Below are 20,175 nucleotides of genomic sequence, written 5' to 3'. Positions count from 1 at the left end.
GAATTTCAGGGACATCATCAACACACGCTTGGGGAAAAATCAAAACAAACAAGACAAAACAAAACACCGCCCCCCCCCCCCCAAAAAAAAAAAAGGCAACCAACAAAAAATACAACCAAAAAACACCAAAAAAACCCACCCATAAGTCATCCTGAATTGGACCTTGCGGGCATATATCCTCAATTGCAAAATGAATCATAACAAGAAGAAACAAAGCTTTCAAATAACTTTTTTCACTCTCAAGAGAGAAAGTTTCTTAATTATTATCTTTTTCTAGGCAAAATTAGAAAATCTAACAGTTTTGCAGGGCTTTTTTCATTTTCCCTGTGTGAAGCAAGGACCTTTTGGAAAAGTATTTGATAGTGAACAATGGCTTACATCATCAGGAAATGCCTCTTCTGTATCTTACACTGGAGATAGTTTAGAAATGTGATTGCTGATCATACATTAGACACTATCAGCAACAGCAGGCAGATTTTAGCAGAGTTAAAAAGCACAGTGAGATTACAGAGTGCAGAGTATTGTTATCTTCATTCTGACTGCTCAGTTCCCAGAAAAGGCAACTCTTTCAGGTAAGCCTGATAACTCAGTCCCACGTGCCATTTCTGGATAACAGGTGAACCTCATGATCAGTATCTTAAAGACCTGAACCTAGTACATTGAGAGCTGTATCCCAATAACAAGAACATTAAGGGAAATTTTTACTAATGTTGAGCAAGGGAATGGATTTAAGTCACTGAGACACGGTAATGGACAAACTTCATAAATAAAAAGGAAGAAACAAAAAGCCAGCTTCCAGCCCTGTACTGATCATGGGAGTGGGCACAAGGGCAGGCCCACGCCTTCCTCAGAGACCACTCCCTGCTAGAGTCACAAGCCAAAATAATCTCTTCAGAAGGTTATGCCTGGTGAGAGGCTTCTCACAAATCCCAGCTGATATCAATCAGTGTTACTGATGGCAAATCCCACATTTGGGGGAATTTAATTTGATTGTTATTCTTCAAAAAGTTGGAGAATGTGCTTAGAACTGACCACAAGAATGCAGTTGATGGCCTTATGGCTGGATTTACTTCTCTTTAAGATACATGTCTAAGGTAAGAGTGCTGGAACATCGTCCCATGCACAAGGGCTTTACCCTGTGACTCACCAATAAATGGATAATTTCATAGATCCCTGCCTAGGCTGCTGTACAGCTGTTCCTCACAACTAGATTTTACAGTAACTCAAGGGAAAGAACTTTATAAAATTTACATGAACTAGGCACTCTTTCAGGTGTCCGCTTTGCTTTTTTTTTTTTGTTCATTTTGCCTTTTAATCAAAATGTTGTGTTGTCCTTTCATCAATTACCATATAGACCACTACCCTGCTTCTCTTGGTACAGTTAATTTATTTAATATCACACATGTACTTCTGTGTTTGATTTTTTTACATGGTTTACATGTCTAGAAAGGCAAGGAAATGTATCTATCTTATAACACAATAAAGAAAGAAGGACCAAAGAGCTGCAATCACATACAGGCGATCCTTCCTCCTAACCTAGTCATCCATATTGCTGTGAAATACAGAAAAATACTGACCAGTTGGAGCAGGTCCAGAGGACCAGATGATTTGGGGATGGAGCACCTCTCTTATGAGGAAACACTAGGAGGATTAGGATTGTTCACCCTGGAAAAAAGAAGGCTTACAGGCTGCCAAATGATGGCCTTCAGTACCTGAAGGGAGTCTACTGGAAAGACTAAGAGGGACTTTTTACAAGAGCTTGGAGTGACAGGACAAAGGGGAATGGCTTCAAACTGAAAGAAAGTAGATTAGATATTAGGATGAGATTCTTTACTGTGAGGGTGGTGAGGCACTGGAACAGGCTGCCCAGAGAAGCTGTGGTTCTCCATCCCAAGAAATGTTAAGGCCACATTGGAAGTGGCTCTGAACAACCTGGCCTAGTGAAGGTGTCCCTGCCCATGGCAGGGGTGTTGGAAGTGGATGATCTGTAAGGTCCCTTCCACCCTAGGCCATTCTATGATTCCCTGATAAATACCACCCCGATGTCCATGTTTATAGCCCTGGTTCCGCTGAAGGAGCGGCTGCCTGCGGCCGGGACCCCTCCAGGCCGACAGCGCCGTTCCCAGGCCTGGCCACACGAGGCCTCCCTTTTCCCAAACACGCTGCATAGAACCTTCCTTCTTCCAGAGATGAAGAAAAAGGGACGAACAATTCCTTTCTCTTCAGAACCAGCACCTATCCATCCACCTATGTTTGCCCTTCTACCTTTCTCATACCCACAGAAAAGCAAGCAAAAGGGCCAGCATATGAAAAAGCTCACCACAACCTGGAACACCTTGTTCCACAAGCATTTACACAACCGAAATAAAAGTCTCCTTAAGGCATGTTTAATTTGGGCCATAAATACACAAAAAGCACAAATGCAAATCTGACTGGCATCTTGGCAACTTGTGGCTTCAAGCAGACCCTCAGATCTGTGAGATAAATAATTTTTCCTATCACACTGATGTTCTTGCCCTGTTTCTCTGCATGGCCTCTCTTGGGCCTTTTTTGGCATCCTATATATGTTTACAAAAATATATGCATATATGCACGCCCCTCTAGAAGTTTTTTTTTAATGCACATATTTTTATATCATGGAAGGAAAATAACATTTACAGCTAACGCTAAAAAATAAAAACATTTTGATAAACAGTTATAAACAGTTATATAAAATGGGTGAAAGATCTGGAAATCAGAATTCTGGTAATCAGTTTTCTTCTTTACTTCACCCTTCACTCCATGTTATTAACAGGAAACACATAGGTCAGATGTGTCATTAAAGTAATTGATGCAAGTTAAAAAAAAGCAACTGTTTTTTTTCCTGATCAGATCAATTCATTGAGCCTATTGAAACCCAAACATATTAGACTACAGGGGGGGGAATTTTTTTTTTTTTCTATGCAGCCAAGAGCCATTATAGCTGAAAATTAGCTGGATTCTGTTTATGAATCATTAACAGACACATTGGTTCAGTTCCAAGTGCAGAGCCAGCCTAATTGACAGTGTTGCAGGAGTTAATACTTGTTGGAAAAGTAAGGCAGGTTCTGTTCTGGACCTTCTGTCATCAATGGTTATTGATTAAATTCCACTGGCAGATGCTGCTTTACTGATGATGATATGAGTCAAAACAACATAGCACTGAACTCAGGTACACAGCTGAGACTTAATACTGACATAAGAATGCACAAGAACTTTCTTTAACATGACCGAAAAATTAGATATGCAACTATATAGAAAGAGTGAGAGCAGCATTATGTCTTGATAGTCACAGTTGAGACTGTGCCCTAATTTAACTGCATATAAAACCATGGAGTGGTGGCAATTGTAGATAGCTGATTCATGTTCTCAAGAAATATAATTTGTCAGTTACCATTTTACATCCAACAAAATCAACTTATAATAGAATTTATTTAGTCATTTTCAAAGTTACTTAACACATCATACATGATTTATAAATCTCAACAGTTTTGATTAGAATGAATTTTCCTGAAATATAAGGTTTTTAATGCACACACAGAAAGAGATTTAATATATTTTCATAAGGTGAAAAAAATGCAGTTTCTTAGTCATAAACCTTAAAATCCAGGTATTAACACTAAAGCTTTATCGAGTCTATCCCTCCTCAAGCTTTTATGTAAACAGCATCTTTACTATAAAATCTAACATATCGGCCAAATTCAAACTATTTAAAACTTTTTTTATACTTGCCCACGTTTGTTGTCTCTGTGCACATGTGTAATATGCTGGCTCACAAACCTGGATCATTACCAAGCTTTTAGGAACAATTCTGTGTCATCACTTCACATGTTTCTTCTTCCCTCACACTAACTTAGACAAGTCACCCACAACAGTGAAAACTTTGTACCCCTGTGCATACCATCCAGGTGTTGATATTTATTCTGGTTTTAATCTAACAGTGATGACATTTTGTTTGCACAGCACTGTCTGGCACATTGGCTTTTGGTTGCCCATTAAAATTCACATATTACCACAACACAAACAATGAATGTAAGAAATATTCCAGCTTCCACCTATTATTGCCTGTGGCCAAAACCAGAGTGCTCAACTCTGACCTTGTAAAATAGATTGGACAGATGCTGAAGCAAAGTCCACCAAAGTTAGAGAGGTGATTTGTACTGGCTTCAGTGGGCCCTGTACCAGCTCTTAGGCCAGTTCAGATTCTATTACCATCACACTGTAAAATATAAATATCCAGTAACTGGATGACACCCAAACACAGAAAGCCTTAAGAAAACCTAAGGAGTTAAATACAATTTTGTAAAATGTCCTCTGAAGTCTCATGGTATTTCCATTTTTGACTGCAAAACAGTTTTATAATATTTCCTGAAAAATTATAGAAATCAGTTTATTTCCATCCCTGAAACAAACCCAAACTTAAACAATTTTCAAAAATTTCTAAAAATCTTGTTACAATTTCTACTGGAAATGTGAACACTTTGATAAATTAATTTGTAAATAAGTTTAAACATTTAATCTTTTTCCAGCAAACTGCTCAGAAAAATAGCTCTAAGATGCTTTAAAACATAATCACGTACTTCCACACCTTGTTATTGACAAGTAAAAAAATAGGGGTCACTAAGGAAGATCCATTTCCAATCACGGTGACAACATAGAAATACAGCTGTTATTTAAAAAAGGAAATTCTGGTTTCTTCAGCTTTAGTTCTTGCTGTTTGCTCATTACTTTTGTGCAAGCTGGAGAGTAACATGCAAAATATTTCAATTAGACTCCTTGAAATCTCACTCCATGTCAGACATCTGTGTTAGACAGAAGTAAAAGAAAAAAATGTTTTGAAAAGCTTAGATCATCATCTGTCCTAGAGCACCCTTCACCAGCACAGCAGCAGGGATGGAGGCTGTGCTGTCCTGGGCCACCATGGGCTCCACACCACCACAAGAAAATCTGGGCAATGCAGCTCACAAGTGCTCATGACAGGGTGGGAGCCATGAGTGTAGGTATTTTCTTTTGCTAAGACTCTTTTCCCCTCAATCTAAATCACATAATTTATCCATTACTATTGCATTGTGTTTTCAAATGGTAGTACAGCAGAAACAATGAAATTGTAGTGGTCAGTTATGATACATCAATTTACTGTACATTTACTGAATTTTGAAAATTAATTAATTCTTATTGCTTGAAATAAAAGAACAGCAGACTATAAAACAGCTGCTTACGTTCACTATCAAGTAGCATGCAAACATAACATTCACCTAACTCCTTTCAATAAGCAAGACCCTCATTTGTGAAAGTAAAAATAGGACAAGCTACAGTTTTGGGCAGCAATAGATCTGGGCACTGAATCACTGTCTATGTTCTTTTGGCACTGACTGAAACATGCTGGCATGATTTTTTCTCAACTGCGTAACGTCACTCACAAATAGAGAACAAATACCAGAGCTACTGCTCTGAAAACACACTTCCCCTACCACATTTAAAGAAATCCCAATTAGATTTTCTTAAGAAAGACAGAGGTAGGATATTAGGCAAGAATACTTGCAATTTAGTATTTATTGAGTTATCTGGAGAGAGAAAAAAAAAAAAAAGCACTATACAGAGAGAGGGATGAATTTAAATCCCGTGTGTGTAACTGATACAAATGAAAGTATGAAGTTGTCCCTGTGCCCTGTGCGAGCTCAGGGGAGAAGTGAGGGCAGCAGGCGATGGTATGTGTCTGAAATAACAAACCCTCTCCACTAACACCCGAGCTAATGCACTGGTGTGGGGGCAAAGCCAGAGGAGAGAAGCTGCAGAAGCTGAAACAAGCTTTTCAAATTTTACAGAGACGTGCAAACTGGTGGGGGGTGGAGGAAGACATGGTGCCTTGGCTTAATTCCTGTAGTGTCCTGTCAAGACCACAGGGCAGAACACAAAGGAAGAAGTTGATCTGTATGTTACAGTCCTCGGAGCAAAACACAAACATTATAAAAGCACAGCAGTTATATTAACTTGAGTCAATATGGACAGAACTTTGGGACAAGGCAGTAAGAATATTCTTTTGGCCCAGCGGGATAATCTATCTTTTCAAGATGAAGAAATTGACAGGGTTTAATTCTTGGCCTTGAATAATTAAAATTTCACCTCTAATGTGCTAGATAGGCCACTGCCACAGACCTTCAGGGCTATCTAACTTAATTTCAATATATAGCACAAAGTTAGAAATAACTAAAACTGGAAAAGAAATTTAATCTCAGCTTCTTTCTGATTTCATTTTACAATATATTTTATTTCCAGTTTTGACATTGTGTGTGACCCAAGATAATTGAACAAAGAGCTATTTTTTAGTTCACCTTTCCTCCTCTACAAAAGCTTCATGCTTTAACAGTTCTAAGTCACTGAGAAACAAGCTAACACGCAAGTACAGGGTTCATATCTTGGAGCAGCGTTTTCATACTGTGATTAAATTTGTATTCCCCCTAAACTGCGTTTTGTTTGAACTCCATGCCTTGTGATCCCGTTTCCTCCCATTTTCTTGATGTCTGCTACTTCAGTGCTGGCAGAAGATCCCTCTGAACTGCAGCTGCATTTGTAAATGTTTCATCAAAGCCCTGAAGGTCTGGTAAGCAGCAGACCCGGTGGGTGCTACAAATGTGATCTGGGTCTATCTCGGGGAGGAACAGCATGACCGTATTTACTGCCGATGCTATTCTGGGGGCTGGATGACGTGCTTCTCCCCTCTGCCTGAGCAACACTTGCCCGTTCGTCTTTCAACACTCACTCCCAGCATGACAGGATGAAATAAAACAAAATTTACTGGTAGCAAGCGTACTTGCATATTGAAGACTTCCATTCTAACAACTTCATGCACACTCACAGTCTTATTTCAATAATCACGTAAATAAGATTTTGTCCTCTAGGTGGATATGATTTTAGGTTCCATTAAAAAAAATAAAACTATAAGAAGATAAAGAAAAGTATTACCTCATAAAATAATTCAAATTATTATGGGGGCACAAGCTTATTTGTCCCCATAAATGAACTCTTAACTCAGGACATGGCAACACAGTAGGCTCCAGCTCTGCACAGCTCTTCCAAATGTGGACAGCAGCTGTGTGTCTCAAAAACTGTGAAAGTAGAGGGGAAAATACTGTATTTGTTAAAGCAATTGTGCATGTAGCAATTGTACAATTGTTAAAGCAAATGTGCACCTCTTCCAAAATCAGGCAAATTAGTTTACAAACTGAAACTCACTCAATAGCCAGAAGAATGAGCCAGGCACTTCCAGTCATTGATTAAACCCAACCTATCTGTGCTAGACTTTGTAAGAGAAAGGAGGAAAAATTTTAAAAACCCAAACACGTGAAAAACACAACAAAATTTCTGATTAAAATAACATGCACATTTTTCACACAATTTTTTTTAATCTAGAAACATGCCACTGACACCAAATGGCACAGAAAAGATCACCTTTTCTTTTTTTTTTTTTTTTTGTCCATTAAACCTACACAAATCATTTTCAGCTCTAGAACTAGAGAATCACAAAGTTGCACGGTGCCAGATTCATTCCCTTTCTGGTTACTGAAATTTAAGGTAAGAACACCCTGACATCATAAATTTTCAAAACTGGCTGAAATTTTTAAAATATTTAATTTGGCCCAATTTTGCAAATATGCAATCAGCTGGTAAAAATAAAATCTGATTTACAGTTTCGTTAGACAGAAAATGCAGTCTCAAATTTACATAAAAACAAAACTATATCCCTTTACAAGTGAAGACAAAACTGCAACTCTCAGTTTCTAACTTTAGCATGTTGTATCGCAGAAATAGTCCTCCAGCTCTGTTAATTTTTTTTTTTTCAGGGCAGAACTCCTTATAAGCAAAAATAGCAGATAGATAACTGTGGGTGAACTAACATAATTTCTGCTATTATCACATGAAATAAGACAACTTCAAAATCAATTTTACTTCTCATATCGGCTGAAAAAAAAATTGTACCAAACATAAACAAATACTTTGTACCTAACATAATGAAATACCATGCAGGTCAGTGACAACTTTTTTAATTAACAACCTAAAACAGAAACTAAGGTGATCTCCACAATGGTGATTTTAGGCATACCTACAAGTGAACGATTCAGTGATGAATACATGCCTAACTAAAAACAAATTATAATTCTGTAAGTCAATTACATTCATTATGCATTCAGACATAAGAGAACATCATATAATTGTTTTTCAAATACACTGTTATTAGGAAGACATACATTCCATGATTAGAACAGACACTGTCAGAGATATTTTTATATTCTGCAGAAATCTTAGACTAAATTCCACCATTACATACTTAATACAAAGTATAGGTGATTTACAAAAACTCAAATAATGGATAATTTTTCATAAAGGACCTTTTGTACAAGATCATAAACTTCTACATAAAAATATTTTACTTACTATGACAACAGCAGTTTCTAAAGAATATTTTGATAAAAATCAAAGTACATACAAAAATCTCAAAGTACATACAAAGACACAAAATCTGGTTTAGACTCCACCGAGATTAAAAAAAGAGGAAGAGATTACCTTTAAACAAAACTTAAGGCTTAAAATTCTCCAAATCATACAGTTTGTTTTTAGGAAAAAATACTGCAAACACTAATTTATCCAATGCCTATCTTGTACTTGCCAGAAACACATAACACAGATATACATAACTTATTCACATGCAGAGCTGCAAACACGAATTCATGTGAATTCACCAAGAGCATAAAAATGGTTCTGCACCTGCACAACACAGAGACAGATATTCAAAATTCTGCATTGTTGTTTGTGTCTTCCAAAGTGCAGAATCTAATTTTTAAGTGGAATTTCAGTGGACAAATAGAAAACCATTTTGCACCAATGTGGTATTACAGATAAGTGCACTTGTTAAGAAGCCAGTTTTCAAGATGCAGAGGGGGCTGATACTGTAATCCACACAGGGAAAGGGTTACTTCATCATATAAAAACATCATGACATTATGTCACAAACACTGAAATGGCCAACAGAAGAGAAGCAAATGAAGAATAAATGAAATCTCATAGCAGCTGGGAGATTTAATTCAGTGGTTAGGCTGATTATGATGCACTAACCCTTGCTGTATTCTTTTATATAAACTTAAATATCAAAACACATTAAGATATTTGACTTGTATGTTAGCTGTGGTGAGAAAAATTTTCTTCCATGGCATAAATATCCCTGAAGAAGCAGGTGAAACTTATCAATTGGGTGCACTTCTCAACTCAGGCATAACAAGCATCTGTTTGTCTTTTACTGTTTTATCAAAAATCAGTTAGAGTAAGCCGCATTATCCTCACCAAAGTTTAAGCAGATTGAGGGAGTGGCTTTCTATTAATGGTCTTTGCGGCACAGCCTGCTTAGCCCTATGGTAATGTCCTCTAAAGCTCAATTCCTCTGTTGTAGACTTTGTTAATGGAAACATATCTCAAAAGTGACTGTACTGTACCCAAAATATCCATATTACATTCAGTATTGAACAGCAAAAAAACCTCTCAGCTTTTGCACCTCTGGTACCATTTGTCTTGTTTTCTCCATCATAAATTGAAGAAAAAAAAAAGAAAAAACCCCATAAAACCAAAAACAAAACAACCACCAACAAACCCAAAACACTGTCATATTTAGAATGACAGTGATTTTCATTTAATTTTGCAAATGGATTCACTCAGAAGAACCAATTATCTGATGTATAAGAAGCACCAACACTAATTCATTGGTGAAATGCAACAGTTGCTTGTTCTGATCCAGTACAGCAAAACAGGAGTGTGACATCAGCCAAAACCTTCAAAAGGTCTTTTAAAATTAGAAATATCATATCTAATTGCAATTTTAACATTAATTTATCACCACTCAATTTTTTAAAAAATCAATTTTTATAAGAAAAAAAACAAAGAAATTCACAAGGCATCCCGTGTTAAGACAAAATTAGTGAATGCAGACAGACATATGGCCTCATCCTTATGCCTGATAAAATTTAGCTGATAAAATCAAGGCAGATCATAAGGAACTGCAAGCTCCAGGGAGTAGCTGAAGAACTGTGATCCCTATGGAAGCTGGGATGGCTGCCTTCTTTGAGGAGTACTCACCATTGCAAAGGTCTCCTGGTGTGACCTGCACAGCTCTGGTCTCCTTCACTGGAGTCACATGAGACAGAAACACTGTGGAGTTGTCTGTCTGGTGAAGGAATTCTCTTCACCAGAGCTCTCTGAAGGTCTGTAATCACTGGTGATGAAAATGCTAACTAATAAAGGAGGATTTTAAATTAATAAGTGGCCTAAAACATGGCAAAAAGCCTAGATTTCTGGGAAGATATAAGTGGTATAGAACTCTCAATAGAGGTATTCAGAAAAATAGCACTATGGTGAGCAGGAAGGCCACTGAACTTTTGTTTCCTAAGGTATTATAGCAGCATGTATGAAAATGATTTCATTCACTAGCTAATTTACATGAAAATTACTAGAGAAATTAAGATCTCAAAATAATGCTATTTCTACAACTTAAAAATAGGAAAGCCACAAAGTACAGATTCAGGCAAAAGAGGGGCTTTGCACATCACTAACAAATAAACATTTAACAACCCAAATTCTTATCTGATGTGAGAGTTAATATGAATCCTCCAGACAATTAGAAAAGCTTCAATCAGGTTTTGGTCCTCCTCAGGCACCTTGAAAATCTGTAGGACATGGCAATGCAGGACTCAGGAGCTTTGGGTGCTGCTGCTAGATCATCAAAGCACTGAACAGGATGAACATGGGGGACTTCAACAACCAAGGGACCTGTTGGGAAGGTCCTACAGGATCATTATAGTACAAAATCATAGAATGGCTTGGGTTGGAAGGGTCCTTAAAAGACCACCCAGTTCCAACATCCCTGCCATGGGCAGGGGCACATTCCACTAGACCAGGTTGTTCAGAGCCACTTCCAACTTGGCCTTGAACATTTCTCAGGACGGGGAGCCCACAGCTCCTCTGGGCAACCTGTTCCAGTGCCTCACCCACCTCACAGTAAATAATTTCTTCCTATATCTAACTTAAAGCTACTTTCTTTCAGTTTGAAGCCATTCCCCCTTGGCCTGTCACTACATACTCTTTTATGTAGTCTCCATGCTTCTTGTAGCCTTCCCTCAGGTACTGGAAGACCGTTGTACAGAGAAAAGTTTTGTTACTGAGCAGATATGTGACTACATCAAATCTGGAATATCTCTTCTTTTTTAATCAACAGCAGGCAAACTGACTGAAAGTGCAAGACTGAGGGGAACTTGGGTGAAAGATTATGGGGAAAATGTTATTTGTAATTCCTAGAAAAAGAGAATGGAATTACAAACAAACAAGGTGAACAGTAAAGCTGCCAGCTTTTCTGTACGCTTTCAATTGCATTAGGGCAATTGTTTGCATAGATGTTCTGCAAACAGAGCAAAGGATTCAGCTTTAAGAGCAAAATAAAAATAAATCTTTCTGCTGGATTATTTTTAAGCTGGATTGGTTTCCTGATCCAAATCACAGCTCACTGAAGAAACAGTTGTGCTGGCAGCACAGAGGGTTGGGGGCATGAGAATATCTCAAGCCAATGTCTGCCAAGACTGCCCTGTAAAAAAGACAAACTTAAGATTTGCTCTCTACTAGGTTTTATTTTATTATAAAGTCCAAAGACAGAAATCTGCAAATATAATGTGAATATAATGTGAAAATTGTGTGAAGGGCATAAACAGAAACTACCTCGATGAAAAAGGAAAGTAAGATGGGCATGATGAGATAAAACTTGACTAAATCGAGAGCTCTTCAAGGGTCCTGAAACACTAGAAGGAAGCATACACAAGTAAAAAGTAGGTCAGATTACTAAAGGGAATTTTAGGGAAGAGTGCAAGTATGTTGGGGCAAAATCAGAAAGGCCAAATCACAGAATGAGTCTTAGTAAGGAACAGAAAAGGAAACTGAGACAGCCCTAGAGGAGGACGGCGAAGGGAAGGGCTGTGCCGCTGCTCAATGAGGAGAAAAAGCTTTCAGCCACATCAGTGAGATAAACCAAAGTGCTAAAAGCTTTTCTGTTTCAGCCTTCACTAAAAGAGATATTATGTATTTTGACTTCAGCAAAGCTGCTGATGTTTGTTAAACGTGATCTAAGTCAAGCTGTAAGAGACTACACTTTGTTTATAGTTATGAAGTAATGGTTAATAATTATTAAGTCCCAAGCCTAAAGGATGTATGAAATGCTAAATTTGTACCAAAGGCTTTAAAATTCAATACCTTCATGAATAACCTTGATCTTGGAAAGTTCAGTTATTGCACATGCAAATGTGCAAACTGTTAAAAACTTGTGAGGAACTGCAATTCCTGTGGAATTAAAACTGAAAATTAACTTAACTTGGGAGTATAATCTCAAAGTGGAAAAAAAGAGTGTGCTGGTGAAAGCCTGCTAAGTGAAACTCAACTTCACTAATAGAAAGTGGGAAGCAACTAGTTAAACAGTGTTCTATGGGACAGGATTAGGACAACAGTAAATCACAAACTGAAGATGCATTTTTACACACCGTCTTGTTGAGTGGAAGAGAACAGAACCATCATACTACTGATTCCTGGCACCAGTGTAAAAAGAATAATGTCTTTTGGGAGTCACACAGAATTATGCTATTTTAATATGACACAATATTAGCCAAATAGTGTGGTTTGTATTTGAAATCAGACTTTAGCAACTAATAACAAAACACAATTAGATAAAGTCCAGACAATAGTAACTGGGACAATAATGAAGACTACAAGAAAATAATGCATCACAGAGCCTCCTTAGGCTAAAGAAAAATGCTTAAGCAAGACTAGACAAGCCATCTTAAGAAGTGGGAACTTGCTCCAAAGAGGAAATCCATAAACCTTTCCCATCTTCCCCAAGGAAACAAGATTGAACTATAGCAGTTGCACAATTCCTATCACCATTTAGGAAAAATTTACTTGGGATATATCTGATTTTCTAGGTATACTCCTATAACAATAACCTATATAATATGAATGCTAATTTAGGGTAATCACTGATATGACATTTTTCCTCATATCAAATATTATAAAATAAAATACATAATGACTTAGATTTTTTTTTCTTTATAAATTGATTAAGGTATAGTGATTCACTAATTTTTGTTCTGTAGATATATATAAAAAACACCAAACTCAACACAACTCCAAATGTTGACAAGATCCAGGAACAATATATTTTTTCCACTATAATAAAATATTGTAGTATCTTTATACTTAGAAAAAAAAATCATTTCAACACACTGTACCTTATCTGAACAGAGATTTCTGTTACTGTTCAAATCACTTCAGAGACAAAGGTGCTCAACATAAATGCTGCATTTCCTTAAAAAAAGTAAACTGCATTTTTATAACAAATCTAATTCAGTTGCTTGGAACAATGCTGAAAATAGAAGTCTGGGTACAGAACATACTCATCTTGTTTTCAAGTTAGAATAGGATCTGTATTTTTGTTTTTTATAAGCTTTATCAGCACTTTTGCAAAGAAAATAATAACTGTATTCACTGAGTAAGAACAATATCTCTGGAATTAAATATACTGTCTTACTGACCAGGTCCAAGCTTCAGCTGTGAGGCAGAACTGACTGATACACCTAGGAGAGCAGATTCATAACACAGTGTTGCTCAAATATTATAGCAGATTTTTTGAAAAAAAACATCCTCTGGAATTACTGCTTCAGTATTTACACTAACTTACATGGATTTACGGTGTATAAGAAAAAAGTGTTATGTTCCTGTTCTAGAAGTCACACAAAATTATTTGTGTTAAAGTTGTACAAGAACTATGTTTAAAAACTCCAACTCATACTCCTGACACAAAATTTGATATAAAAGTGGCTGTTCCTATGGAGCCAGAAAAGACCTATTTGCCTTTGAAATTTCTATGCTGTGAGTTTTGTACTACCTTTACTTCTGTATTTCTGCCTCCCACACAGCAGTTTTGAGTGTGAACTCCTCCAATACAACGTGTGAGGCGTGCAGCTCATCAGTGAAACATCCTGCCTCCATTCTGCAAAACACTTGAGAACAGACTTCAGAGCTTTGCTTTATTTGAGCACAGATATCTTGCAGATGTTTAATTTAAAGCTCATGTGTAGTCCCACTGAAGTAAATGGGATTACTAAAGTACTTAAAGTAATTCCCTGCTGAATCAGGCTTTTAAGAGCAAGAATAAATGTGCCTAATTTTTATTATGCATCAGATATCTATAGACTAATAATTTAAACTCAGCAGTTTTGTATCCAGTTAATATTAAATGTCTGGAGTTAGTGTGTCTTCACCTGCTGCATCTACCATCCCTACAGCAAGGACCTTTTTAAATATAACCCTGCAGCACAGTTTTTGCATACATACTGTGTCATCAGGCACTCATGTTTTGCATATACATATAGTGTCATCAGACCTGGTGCTGTGATGACTCTTTTGTAAATAATAAATAAACTGCACCTGGTCCTTGTATTTTTTGAGTGTTACATGCATGAAATATTTCAGAAAAGAACTCTTGTAAATTAGATTAAAAAAGTAGTGGAAGTAATTCCATTTACTTTGGACAAAAGAGAAACTCATTTATATATCTGTAACTGCTTACTTCCTGCATCTATGAAGTTGTAGAATAATTTTTAATTTAATTCTGGGAAGAAGCAAAGGAAGCAAAATCTGTGGATCTAAGGTATTTAACATATACATGCTAAAGGTTGCATATGAGTGTTACTTACACCATGGCCAGAAGCAAATATGACGCAGCCTAAACTGAAGCTGAGACTCGTCAATGCAAAATCTATCTGCAAAAAACCAAAACCCAACCAAAAAAACAAATAATAAATCTACAACTTCATCAGTAATGAGACACCTGTGGCTTCTTACATCATCAGACCTGGCTAAGCGATGCTGGGAGTTCTCTGCAAAGCACTTCTATTTTCATATCTATTAAAATGTATCCCCTGCAAAAAGTAAAAGAAGAGAAGTCTGGCAGTGATGAATTCATGTTGTAATCAAGCTCATTTAAACTGATCACTTCATTTAAATAAGTACACCTGGAAGTACCAACCACATGCAAAATTACCACTGATTTGCAGGTCACTAAAAAAGGACCCACTGACACATATGTGAAAACAGAAGAAAAATAATATGATTCCTTTCTGAAAGTTTCACTGATCATCTCTGGCCCACCTGATCTTGTTGGTTCAGCTAATCTAGTATTAAAACCTGGAAAATTTAAATCAAGGGGGTAAACCAGAGGACTAATAGGCAGATGCCTATTTAATTTTTGCAATCTTCTACTGTACAGATGTAAGAACCTAAGGCAGCCCCAATTAGCTATACGTTTGGGATACCCTAAGAGACAGAACATCAACAGCTTTAAGGATAAACAATTCATTGCTAAGTAACAGTACAGTAAGCGTAATTACCCAAGTCTTTACAACAGCAAATTCATTTATTCACCAATACCGAGCCAAAAGTGATACCCAGCTTGGCAAAGGACTTGCACAACTGTGATTATTGTCTAGGCCATCAGGGAAAGTGGCACAGCTGGTCCTTCAAAGAGACAGCTGAGATCCACAGAGGAGCTGTAAATCTCCCATTCCCTCATCAGACCAACCTCTTCCATTGCCAAGGTGTACTGTCTGCATTTGCTAATCCATTTTCACACCCCACCTCTGCTCCCCTCCGTGCTGGTTGTGTTCCAGCTGTGCACAGGGCACAGAACTGTTGTCAAGACAATTCTGGCTTTCCACCTCATTTCTGCACACTGCACCCAGAAACACCGTGCAAAGTAACAGCAGCCCTGTAACAGACATACCCAATGCTCAGCAGCTCCAGTTCAATCATGACAACTTCAAAAAAGTCTGCTCATATAATAACATGCACTTATGAACAGGCAACATCACTGCCTAGAAAATTTTATACCAGTATCACCTATTATGCATGCTGACTTCCAACAAGTGGTTCCCCAAACCATATAAAGTGTTTCAATCTTCCGTAATTCTGCTCAAACATGACAGGGCTTTATCTTCTGTTGGAAGAAAGAAAACAGGAAATAAATGAATAGAATGAAATTAGTAAACTCCTCAAAGCACATGGGTTGTCACCACTATTGCTTCCAATTTTTTTCTTGAGGAAGAAATGTAAGACACGTAGGGCATAAAACTCAGTAAGCTCAAGCAATACTCAGAGAATACTGCACTGTATCTTCTTCAGCAATCCCACCCACCACAACATTTTCAGACTTCCCCTCCATTCTCAATAACAGCTTTCCAAAAACACCATATTGCAGTGAAGGTCTCAGTCCTTAACTTCAGCACACTTCATAGCCTTGTCCAATGATACATGAGAGACTGCACCTCTGTCTTAGAGAAACAACATTTCTGTCTGGTTTTCTACACTTCAAAACTACAGAACAAAATTTTCTGGGCTCAAAGTGGCATGGAAAGCTTCTCCATCTTCTTGTGAAAAGACACAAGTCTTTGACTGTGTCTTTTTCTCTTTTTATGTTTGTGTCCAAACGTGTGCACAGTCTTCCACATGTTCAAGCAGAACTAGAAATCCTTTTCCAGCACAGAAAGAAAGCTTTGAATCTCACACTTCTTACGATGACAAGAAACAGCAGTATCAGTTATGGTGCCCAACTCTCCCCTAGAAAGAGCAGAAATACTTTGGCACTAAATTGTGTAAACCTGGTATAAAAATGTACACAGAAGAGTGTGTTGTGAAGCACAAAATTTGAAAATTTATTCAAGTATGTTTAGTATGTGTAATACTTGAATTTAATTTAGGTTTAAGTCAAAACTGCTTACATTTGGGCTGAATTTTGTAGATTTCTGAAACTTAACTGTTTCAATTTCTAATGTTTTGAATTCAAATCTTCCACTTGCAATTATTTTTCTGCTTTTATTCACCACTACTAACATAACCATTGTTATTTCTCTTCTTTTCCAAACAATATATGTGCCGATAGTACCATGACCCATGATTAACAAATATGATTCATGCTTCTAACAAAATCCCCATTGAAGAGGAACATTTTCCTTCGTATTTCAGTCCTGGTCTGTAACTGTGAAAGAACAAAAAGCTAGGACACTGTGACAGCAGCTTGCAATCCCTCCCCTGATATTCCCTCTGCAGCTTCTACGCTTATGTGTTTCTCCTGTCATTTGCCCTTACAATTTTTTATCTGATTATCAAATATCTGGCAAAGAAGTACTTGGCAGGATTTAGAGCTCTTCAGTCGCCTGATGACCGCGGAGCTGATGGCATCATGAGAGGCTCCCAGCCGTGCTGTCCCTGAAAAGCCTCGAAACCACTCGCGTTCTTTTTACCCCGTATTTCTCCACCCGTGGAACTTGGTGGGCTCCACACATGATTTGGAAAAGGGACAAAACACATGTGCTCTTCATGCACAACCTCGGCTTAAACCTCGTCTTCAAGCTCGGGGCAAGGAAGAAATAAAAAAGAAAAAAACAAAACCAAGAATAACAAGGAGCACCCGGAAGCCCTCTCTTTTTGCCTACTTGTTGCAGGGGCTAGCAGGTGCAGCAGCAACCTGCCGGGAGCCCGCGGGGCGGGCAGCGCCGAGCCGGGGCAGGGCACGGAGCCGCCTCCGCCCCCCGGGCATCGCGGGGGCTCCGGCCCGGCCTGCGCGCTCCCGGCTCGCCCCGCCCCGCGCGCGCCCCCGGCCAGCGGGGGCACCTTTTCCCGGGAGCAGAAGGCACACGGAGACCTCCCCGGGAGCGAGCGAGCGGGCGAAGGCGGCTGCTCCCGGGGGACGAGCCCGCCCAGGCGCGGCGGCCGCGGGCTCAGCCCCAGCCCGCCCCAGGGGCGCGCACCTGCCCCGCGGCAGCGGCGCGGCCGCACCGGGGGCGGACCCGGGCGGCAGCGGAGGGGCGGGCGGGGAGGAGCGGGGGGCGGGCGTCGCTCGGCGCCGCGGGGCTGCGGCTGGGCTGGGCGCGGGCGGCCGGCCGGCGGAGCGCTCGCAGTCGCGGGGAACGCCGGGGCTGTCGGTCGGGCGGCGGGCGGGAAGGGAAGGCGAGGCAAGGCAGGCGGAGCAGGGAAGGGAGCGGAAGGCGGGCGGGAGGCGGCGGCGGCGCCGCGCTCGCCCCGCTGCCCTGGATGACGGGCGGCCGGTTCGACTTCGACGATGGCGGCACCTACTGCGGCGGCTGGGAGGACGGGAAAGCCCACGGGCACGGCATTTGCACCGGGCCCAAGGGGCAGGGCGAGTATGCCGGCTCCTGGTCCCACGGCTTCGAGGTGGCGGGCGGCTACACCTGGCCCAGCGGCAACACCTACCTGGGCTACTGGGCGCAGGGCAAGCGCCACGGGCTGGGCGTGGAGACGAAGGGCAGGTGGATGTACCGCGGCGAGTGGTCTCACGGTTTCAAGGGGCGCTACGGGGTGCGGCAGAGCCTCAGCACGCCGGCCCGCTACGAGGGCACCTGGAGCAACGGGCTGCAGGACGGATACGGCGTGGAGACCTACGGGGACGGAGGTGGGCGCCGGCGGGGGGCGCCCCGCGCGCGGCGGCGCCGGGGGGCGGGCGGGGATGGGGGTGGGGGTGGGGGGGCGCGCGCCTGCGTGGGCGCGCCGCGGGAAGGGCCCCTCCTTCCAGCCCCGCGACCTCATCGCCGCCCTCACACCGGGGTCGCTTCTGCTGTCCCTGCCCGGGGCCGTGCGCCTTTCCCGGCGCCGTTCACTAGGCGCCCCCGAGGCCCCGCTGGCGGCCGGGGAGCGCCACAGGTGCCTGGCGCCCGCCCCGCCCCGCTCCGTGAGGAGCCGCCTGGCCCCGGCTGCGCTCCGGGCGCGCTGAGCTGTCCGGGCTCAGCGCTTTCTCCCGGCCAGCTGGTAGAAATCCGCATTACGGCCGCCTGCAGACGGCTTTCCTTTCTCCCTGCCGGGGTGGCTCACAGGCTCTCTGCCCGAGGTAGCGATGGCCGGGTGGCCGCGCCCGGCTCGGGCAGCGAGCGAGGCGGGCGAGCTCCGGCACCGCACCGCGTTCGTGCGGGAACGGCAGGAACTTGTTACAATGGAGCCCTTGTGTCGCGCTGATGTGCGGGCTTTGTGCGCTCGGTGCGCTCGGCTTGTAAACAGGAGGCTGGAGCTAATGGAGTGGGGACGCAGCTTGCGTAAAATCAATGAAACTTGGGTCCACCCTCATATAACAACTCCTGTTTTTACCGAAATACGGGATGGTTTCAAGCATCCTGCTCAAAGCAGCAGGTGGGCAGTGCAGTCGCACAGCCTGCCTCTCACACCCCTCCGCACGGCAAAGGCAGTGTCCCCGGGCTGAGCCCGCGGCGGGCGTGCGGAGCGGCCGCGGCCATCCGCCCTCTGCTGAAGTGGGGAGCGGCCAAGTCAGGGTTCAGTGAGGTTAACGAGGGCTGGAGCTTACTTAGTGCTGGCTTACAGTTCTTGTACCGCTGTCACTTCATGCTCTGTGATAAATGCTCTATATGATAAATAAGTCTGATACTCTTTAATTCAGCCTTCGTTGGTGTAATGTCATCGGCCTCGCTGGAAGTGCCACCTGCAACTTCTGCAGAGTTGCTCTTCAGCTAGGAAAAGGGAGCGGGTTTGGTCTGTTGTAATAGGAGGAAAAACGGGTCTCAGATTCAGGACTAGAGAGTTGCTGGGATTCTTTTACCAAAATGCTGTTTGCTTCAGCATTCAGAAATGTATTCAGTTAACAGGCAAGTAGTAGAATTTACCAAAATCAGAGGTACTGTTCACATGATGTGACTAAAGGACTAACCCATGTATCAGCTCTCTGCTGATGCTTTTGCTGGTTTCTTCAAGGAATTTTGTCACATCATCTCTGGTCGAACTTTCAGGACAATGGGTATTTTTGTATTAAGCAGAAGGTGAGATATTTGTGGTTGGGCTCCTATTTTTTCTTTTCCAAAATAGAAAATATAGCAAGTTGGTAAGATTCAGTTCCTTCAGACAATGAAATGTGCGGTGGGTTTTGCACCTTGCTAGCCCCTTGTTTAGAGATGTTTGTAGCTCACCAGAAATTGTTTCCTGGTGTAGAAAGTTCTGATATTCAAAGGCAATTATGTTTGTGGATTAATAAAAAAAAAACCTAAAACAACAACAAAAAAACAA

The 20,175-nt window shown here is 41.0% G+C and overlaps 1 protein-coding gene and 1 long non-coding RNA gene across 6 annotated transcripts in view; one reads left to right on the top strand and one right to left on the bottom strand.

Annotated features, from left to right (window-relative positions):
* Positions 1-88: 88 nt before the first annotated feature.
* Positions 89-18,501, bottom strand: LOC135281026 (uncharacterized). Of its 2 annotated transcripts, none has more exons than XR_010347807.1 (3): positions 18,364-18,501; positions 6,982-16,710; positions 89-4,820 (listed from the first exon to the last, which is right to left on the bottom strand). It is a non-coding gene; the product is annotated as an uncharacterized LOC135281026 (long non-coding RNA). The 2 variants fall into 2 exon arrangements; XR_010347808.1 differs by having other exon boundaries at positions 89-7,124; positions 10,141-16,710.
* JPH1 (junctophilin 1) overlaps positions 18,040-20,175 on the top strand; it is an 82,137-nt gene continuing 80,001 nt past the window's right edge. For all 4 annotated transcript variants that reach the window (XM_064389516.1, XM_064389507.1, XM_064389493.1 and 1 more), the window contains exon 1: positions 18,040-18,562. In XM_064389516.1, the coding sequence (XP_064245586.1) occupies positions 18,184-18,562 (379 nt within the window). In that variant the 5' untranslated portion in view covers positions 18,040-18,183. The remainder of the gene's footprint in view (positions 18,563-20,175) is intronic.

This window comes from Passer domesticus, chromosome 1, assembly GCF_036417665.1.
Source record: "Passer domesticus isolate bPasDom1 chromosome 1, bPasDom1.hap1, whole genome shotgun sequence".
In the NCBI taxonomy this organism is placed as follows: Eukaryota; Metazoa; Chordata; class Aves; order Passeriformes; family Passeridae; genus Passer; species Passer domesticus.
This window is presented reverse-complemented; position numbering and strand designations above follow the sequence as displayed.